A 7,630-nucleotide genomic window follows, 5' to 3' on the forward strand; every position below is an offset into this window, starting at 1 on the left:
AAAAAAAAAAAAAAAAAAAAAAAAAAAAAAAAAAAACAGCCCAAGGCCAAAGTTTAATGAATGGGGATGGATAAAAAAATTCCTAAAAATAATTTTAAGTCTAGCATAGAATAGCAAACACCCATTCATAGATCACTTAACTCTTTCTCAATAATTACCCACGCAGTGCATCCATAAGGAGCATCCCTAAAATGGTCTAAGGTCTTGCTGAGGGTGCTTCACAGTGCCAAGAAAATGACTGGCAGCAACAAAACACTTACCAAAAGCCCTAGAAACAGGCCGCAGCATTCGGCTATGGATACTCTTCCTTTTGGATTTAGGGGTCATCTAGAAATGAAATAATAATAATTAAAAAGAAACACGTAGGTAGCCACAAAAACTCGCCTTTCAAACTTCTGAAACATTCTGGATCGATTGTTTAACTCAGTAGTTGTTTCTCTGCTTTAGAGGTTGATTGAAAGCCTGACAGAAGAGACCAAACTATTTCTAAATGTTTACAATTTCTCAAATGATACAGCTAACCTCTTTCTTTTATTCCCCATCCCTAACCAGTTGAATTCCACTTATATAGCTAAAAGAACAATGAATGAATTTAATTCCAAGCTGTATAAGAGGATGTTAACATGGATACAAAATAAAATCAAAGACTGTAAAATCAGTCACGAAAACTGAAAACACTACTGTTCACTAATCACTCTCACAGTAACATCAGTGTAAGCAACTCTGACCTCTTTCTGTGTCACGTCAATGATGTAAGCAGTTTCACTCTCTCGTTTCACATTTTGCCCCCAAGATTTTGATCTTTGCATCATGGGCAAAGACCAGGAAAAGGTGCTAGGATTCAAAAATCTGTATCTGTTGGCACTTCTCAGTGAAATGTCTTTGATCCTGTCAATCCTCTAAAAAATGAAACCCAAACTCAAATCAAGGGCCAAAACTGAAGAACACTTTCCTAGCACTGGTGTCAACTGTTTATGGTGCAAAGCCAGCCCTCAGAAAGGCACTATCTTCTCCCTCAATAGGATCACACAAATGTCAAAGATGGAGGGAAGCTTTGTCATCACCTACACAAATCAACTCCAAGGATGAAATCGAGTTACAGAGGTGACAAAGGCTAACATTCATGTTGTCAGAAGGAGCAGAGCCATGGACAGAACCCAGTGAGGAGGGTCAGGCCAGCGTCCTTCCTGCCACATAATTCATGATCCACATACAGATGGATGGATGTTAGGGATGTTTTCACTGGTTTGATATCAGGAAACTAGTATGTGTATAAACTAGGAGGTAACATAACTGAAAGAACTTAGTTTGCATACTTTCATTTCATTTAATAGGTTTTCATCTAATGCTTCCTCAAAAAAAAAAATCTACATGATTGAAAAACATTCTTTAGCTCCAAGGAGAAACTGGTTGATACTCATCTTTAAAGCAAACAAATCTATAGTTTTAACAATTATGTCAGTTTTAATAATAATATCGTTTTGCTATTATTTATTGTTGAGAGAAAAGGGAGAGAAAAAAAATGATTAGCAATTATATTGAAATCCAGACTTGTTTTCCTAAAATACAAAATGAAACTTGCTAATTTGACTTTCTTCAGGGTTTCGTTAAAGGCAGACAATCTGAGGAAAAGCTATTTATAAAGTAACAGGCTTTGCAGGTTCAATAAAAACACAGCTAACCCAATGCAAATGGAAGGGAATCCAGTTTAAGGCAGTTCTCCCCAAAGTTAGCCATGCAGTTGGCTGAAGAAGTTAGTGGCCTGCCTGGTCTATTCACAAGTGAAATCTCTGAAAATAATTCTCAGGAGATACAAGCTATCAAAACATATGCTGTGTTTGGTTGCAACAAGTTCTTCAGTATTCTATCCATTTTATGCACAACTGTGGTAGGTAAAATAATCAAGAAGTAGCTCCAGATATATTTTTTAGCCAATTTCATCTAGATTGTCACAAATAAAGAGGAAAGATGTTTAAAATGCATGGACTTAAGATGTTTTTTTTTTTTTTTTTCTGACTCTTGATTAGATTTTACAGAAAGTGTATTCATGGGCAAAAATAGTCTGGTTTAAGTTTCCATATCATGAAAGTCTTTATGATACCAAATACATGTAAAATGTATAAAATTATATTGCAAATACATTACAATTTTAAACATATAAAATATGTACTATATATAAAATAAATGACATAATATATAATATGTACAGAAAGAATCACATTTACAAACTCATGTCCATCTGTGAATAGGTTATTCAGCTTAATTTCATTTCATAGACATAATTAAGAAACACACAAAAATCATCAGGATAATCTGACAGTTGATATCACTCAAAGGGGAGCTAGTTTTCTCCTCTTGGTCTTGTTTTCCAATGCTTCAAAGCCCAATATAGAAAGCTTGAATATCAGAAAAACTCACTTCTAATGTATTTCACTTGCTTTCTGTTACTTTGTGTGCCTTTTACAAGGGTAAGTAACTTCTAATTACATTTCCCATAAAACTATACTTATCATATCTTTTAGTTCTGAAGTTCTGGCACAGAGTCAATGGTCTTTTGGTAAAATAGAATTTGTAATCAGGCTAGTTTCTACAATTGGTATTAAGAAGGTAACCCAGCTTCTATATCTTTCCCTTATGGGATTTAAGTGTGACAACAGAGAAAAAAAAATCAATCTCATTTCTCTCATATTTTATTGCTTTTCTTTGGAAGTAATTCTTCCTTAGTTTTACAGAAAATGTGGACTTCCTTAATCTTATTGGCTTATTCCTACAATGCCATTATATATAAACCTAAAGCTAGAGGAAATATAAAAATGTACTATAATTATCTACCTAAGGGTATATTTAGGAGCAAATATTTAATGTTTGTCTAGAAATTTGGTTTATTTGAACTCCTTCCTCCTCCTCTCCACAACTGTTGGGTTGTTGAATTACATCCTAGAAAAAGAAAACAATCTGACTTTACCATCTTCTTTAACACGGTTAGCTCTCTTCTCTTTTGGTACCAAAATGAAAGGTCAATTTTTTCAAACTGTTTCTTAGTCCTTATTGACCTTCTCCTGACATCTGTTAATGCCTAAGTATTTTCTGAGTCAGAGAAATCACAAACTGTTCATCAGATGAAGGGGGTCAACATTTGAAAAAGAAGAGGTACATACTGCAAACGGACCTCTCATCAATCAGTGGTTAACACTGTCAACTTGAGGCTTAGACAAAATTAACTTATCTTAAAAAATGCATCTTGTAAGCAATAAGGTATAATTTTCAATACCCATATCCTAAAGAAATATGAGGAAAAATGTGTTAAACCCTTATTTTAAATGTAATTTTAGCAGGAAAATCTTAAACACAGACTTCTTTCTTGTCCTAACATCACAAATCATCAATAAATCCCCATTGTGGCAGACACTGTGAACAAAAAGGCCATAACTCTATTTTCTGAGAATCCAAAAGCATCAATGTTTACATTACTCTGAAATTGTACTCATTTGATCAAATTTTTATAATAAATGTTAAACTATTCTGCACATAGCTCAATTGAGATATGTCTACTTTTACTACAAGTTAAAGACTAATCTTGGAACCTTACAAATAACGTAACCTTTTTCTTCCTGTCAAACCCACTTTTAACATGTAATTCCTAGACATGCTTTTTTTAAAAATGAGAGTCAAATTGCTTATGTCACCATAAAATATAAAGAGGTGCTTTGTTTTTGTCACCGTTTGCTCAAAAAATAATAAATAACACTCACTCCAAGCTCAAGAATCCATAATTACTTCCCCCTCACCACCAAGGCTGTAGAAAGAAAAAAAATCATAACAATACCAGTTGAGAAGACGATTAGGAAAGTTCTTCTAATATAAGAAGCAAATCATAACGTCGATTTTCTACAACCCTGGGCCCAAAACAAGTAATATGACAAGAATCAGGAAAAAACCTTAAAAGTAATGTTGTTGTTGTTATTATTATTATTATTATTATTACATGAGTGGAATAAGCACTTGTCTCCTCTTGAATGTTTGTATCCTCTTCATCAACACTCTGCTTGCTTTCAGACACATGGCTGGAGATATTTTAAATTCATCGCCTGTTTTGCTAGCTGAACCATCTTGTAAAATCCAATCTTGTCTCTAAATTGTTGCCTATTTCATTCAGGATCTGCAGATGGACGACGACACTACAGTCTCCTGGGAGACCAGCCAGGCAGCACAGAAGCAAATGGAGCACAAGAATATAAAGTAGTACAGCCAGAAACTGCAAAGCCACCAAAAAATACTTACACTTGTACAGCAGAGAGTCTCCATGCAGCAAAAAGAAAGAAAAAAATATGAATGGAAAAGAGATAAAGCAACAGCATTACTAGAAAAGGGGAGGGAGAGGGATACCATTCACAAACAAAGAAACAGAAAAGCTAAAACACATAAAAAGCCTTCATAGCAAAGGAATAAGGCAGGAATGAGGCCAACATATTAATGGCTTAAGACATCCAAACTGGCTTTTTATAAGCAGAAGCACAATTACAGCTTGAAAAATTTCAGAAACTCCTAACCTACAGATATTATTTCTCTTGCTAAATGTGTCAAAGTGATATTTACCAACCCCACAAGGCATTAACCTCATTTGGGGGATGGTGGCTTTATTAGCTCCAAAGCACATAACGGACAGAGCAGAGGATGGTTATTAAAGAACCCCATGCAAGTCCTGGCTCCTGGACCACAGGACCAGTCTCAAGAACTAAGTGGGGACAGTGTATCTGCAGGCATGAACAAGAGTCTCTTCTGGGGCCATTTACATCATTCTGTGCTCACACTGCATTTTAGAAGCAGTATCTTTGAATTCTTTTGCCTCTTTAGTCATTAAAACTTTTCAGGGAAAGATCTGATGTCAGGATTCAGCACAAGTTACCTAGCTACAGTGTAATTCAATATGGATGATATCTTATACCTTAGTGGGAACTTCAGTCACCTTACATTTTACATTATATCTCTAAATAAGTTTTTTCTTTATTTTCTTTCCTTCTCCTTAGATGAAAAAAATCTCTAAATAATTTTTAAAACTCCATTGGTCATCATTAAATTTTGTTAGGGCATCCTCTTCTTATTCTGAACATTTATAAACAAATTTTTAAAAACAAAAAAGAAGTCCAGTTATAGAATGTCAGTCTTTGTGAAAGCAAAGTGTCAGGGCTTGAGGCATCCTTTCCAAACCTCCTGAGGAAGGCCACCTACTCCTTCCACCTGGAGCTGGGGTTTTCTTTTTTCCAAGTTCTTTATTTTTCTCATGTCAATAGTTTTCAATATAAAATGGGATGGAAATACAGGGTTCCTCAATTTGTGAATGTAAATGATTTGTGTCTCTTTAAAGTAAAGGCAGCACATAAGTTAAAAGCATTCCCTATAACCATCACCATCACTGGCACAAGTATTACGTGCTTATCAGAAAGGCTTCCACTGGTAAAGTCCTGAAAAATTCTCATTCTTCACATTTCTGATTTCATACTTGATTAGGCAATTTACTTCAAATATAACTCATTCTATGACCCATTACATTAGCATGAAAACATCCTTGCTGGATGAAAGGAGAAAAAGTAAAAATATATTTTCAAATATATTTTCCAGAATTGCCCAAAACAAAGACTCTTGCCCTTTCCCAACACATAGCCCTCAGAAGCTTTCTTAAAGGTATGACTATGAATACATACATAAGAGAGTTACAGTTGATGGTTAAGTCCCACAGATGACTTTTTACTTTCCTTCTCCTTGTGAAAGATTAATTCAACAAGACAAGTAGTCTGTCCCAATTATCTACCTAAAGATCATTGTAAGTGATAGTGAGGAATCTTTCAATTGATTCAACTCCTAAAATGACAGGCAAGCAAAACATGTTCCCATGAAGATGGAAAGCATGGCAACAGACATTTCAACTTTTTGACAGAAGGAAGATCGTTAGTTCACTGCGCTACTCTTGTCCACTTTTTGGAACTCATTCAGGCCACACTGACTTCAACATCCCTCCATCAGGACGAGGGAAGGAGTATGTCTCATGCTCATGGCTTCGGCATCCAAGAACTGGGCTTGAATCCTGAACCTGCCACTTCCTGGGTTATGGGACTTTGACCAATGTTTTTGAAAAGTCAGCTTCCAGTTTTCTAGTTTGTAAAATAAATTGTGAAGATTAAATAATAAATACAAAGCGCTTGGCACAGTGTCTGGCAAACAGTGCCAATCAGTGACCTCTCAGTGCTTCAATAATTGGCTGTGATTATGAGAGGTTAATATTATCATTTTTAAAATGCTTCTATTCCCAAAGAGAGAGAAGAAAGGAGGGGGAAAATGAATAAGAAGCAGATTTATAACAGCAAAAAAGTCAGAACAATCGAAAAGCCAATCAGTGGAGGAATGAATAACTAAAATGAAGTATTTTAAATGAAGAAACATCAGTTAAAAGGAAAAATAAAAACTACATGTAGCAACATGAACAAGTCTCAAAATATAATATTGAGTGAAAAAAGCAAGTTTCAAAAAAGATACATGTGGTACAATGCCATTTATGTAGACTGTAAAACATGCAAAACAATACTATACACTGTTCATGAATACATGTATGCTTGAACACAAAAAACAAACAAGAAGTGTCCAACTGAACTCATGAGAGTGCCTCTGGAGAAAGGGGGAGAAGTGTGAGACTGTTAGTAGTGGTCAAATGATGCTATTACATTATCTGTGATGCCCTGTATTATTCAAGATTCAACAAATGCTACCGAGCACCTACTGTGCATCAGGCATTCTTGGAGAAAGGGGTGGGTCTAGCAGTGAATAAGACAGATGAGCTCTTGCACTCCTAGTCATTCTGTTAACAGGTGGCTCTTCAGGGTGGTAGGAACACATGTATTTGGGATTTGTGAGTAATTTTTGTGATTTCTTAGCAATGCCCCCAAAAAATTTATTTAGGAATACTTAAAGAAATCACTCTGGTCATAGCATTGACCGATTATCTGACTTATACTACTCTGCAGACACTCTAATAGGAGCCTGTCTGAATGACCATAGACTTTCACCACCTTTGCTACCTCCTGATGGGTAACAATGACAAAAACACCAACCAGATCATAATAGCTTGGGGGTGGAAAGTGATCAACTATAACACATGGAAAGAAACTTTAAAGTTTCTTAAAGTAACTCAGAGTTCTTCTGTATGTGTAAGTGTTTGATAAGTGTTAGTGCTCTTCTATGGAAGTGTTAAAAAGTGGCTTGCTTCCTGACATTCAGGAACTACTGTTTTCTAGAGACCAAGAACTCGAATTAAATAAAAATCCCAGTGCCACATCCTCCTTCTTCATGTTCTTTATCATGAACCTCACATGTAAGGAATTTTTTTAAAAAATTAATATTAACCTTAATATAATTCACTCTATCAGAAATACACAAATGTTTTGCCAGTCATTTCAGCACCTCCTTTTAATACATAACTGAGATGGAGACATGATGGTCAGAACTGGACAGACTAGGTGAAGTGGGAAAAAGCCAGTTAGTTAGAAAAATAAGGAAATGAAGGGTTTACCTCTAAGTAAAAAAGAAATAAGTAAAAAAAGGATTTTTTTTTTTTTTTTTTTTTTTTTTTTTTTTTTTT

At 35.0% G+C, this 7,630-nt stretch overlaps 1 protein-coding gene across 13 annotated transcripts in view; it reads right to left on the reverse strand.

Moving 5' to 3' along the window:
• CARMIL1 (capping protein regulator and myosin 1 linker 1) overlaps positions 1-7,630 on the reverse strand; it is a 348,526-nt gene that overhangs the window by 40,935 nt on the left and 299,961 nt on the right. For 9 of the 13 annotated variants that reach the window (XM_017878500.1, XM_017878499.1, XM_017878501.1 and 6 more), the window contains 2 exons: positions 4,282-4,299; positions 261-327 (listed from right to left, as the gene is read on the reverse strand). In XM_017878500.1, coding sequence (XP_017733989.1) covers positions 261-327; positions 4,282-4,299 — 85 coding nt within the window. The remainder of the gene's footprint in view (positions 1-260; positions 328-4,281; positions 4,300-7,630) is intronic. The other 4 variants (XM_017878503.1, XM_017878505.1, XM_017878504.1 and 1 more) reach the window with 1 other exon arrangement.

This window comes from Rhinopithecus bieti, unplaced genomic scaffold (assembly GCF_001698545.2).
Source record: "Rhinopithecus bieti isolate Rb0 unplaced genomic scaffold, ASM169854v2 scaffold_11110, whole genome shotgun sequence".
Classification (NCBI taxonomy): domain Eukaryota; kingdom Metazoa; phylum Chordata; class Mammalia; order Primates; family Cercopithecidae; genus Rhinopithecus; species Rhinopithecus bieti.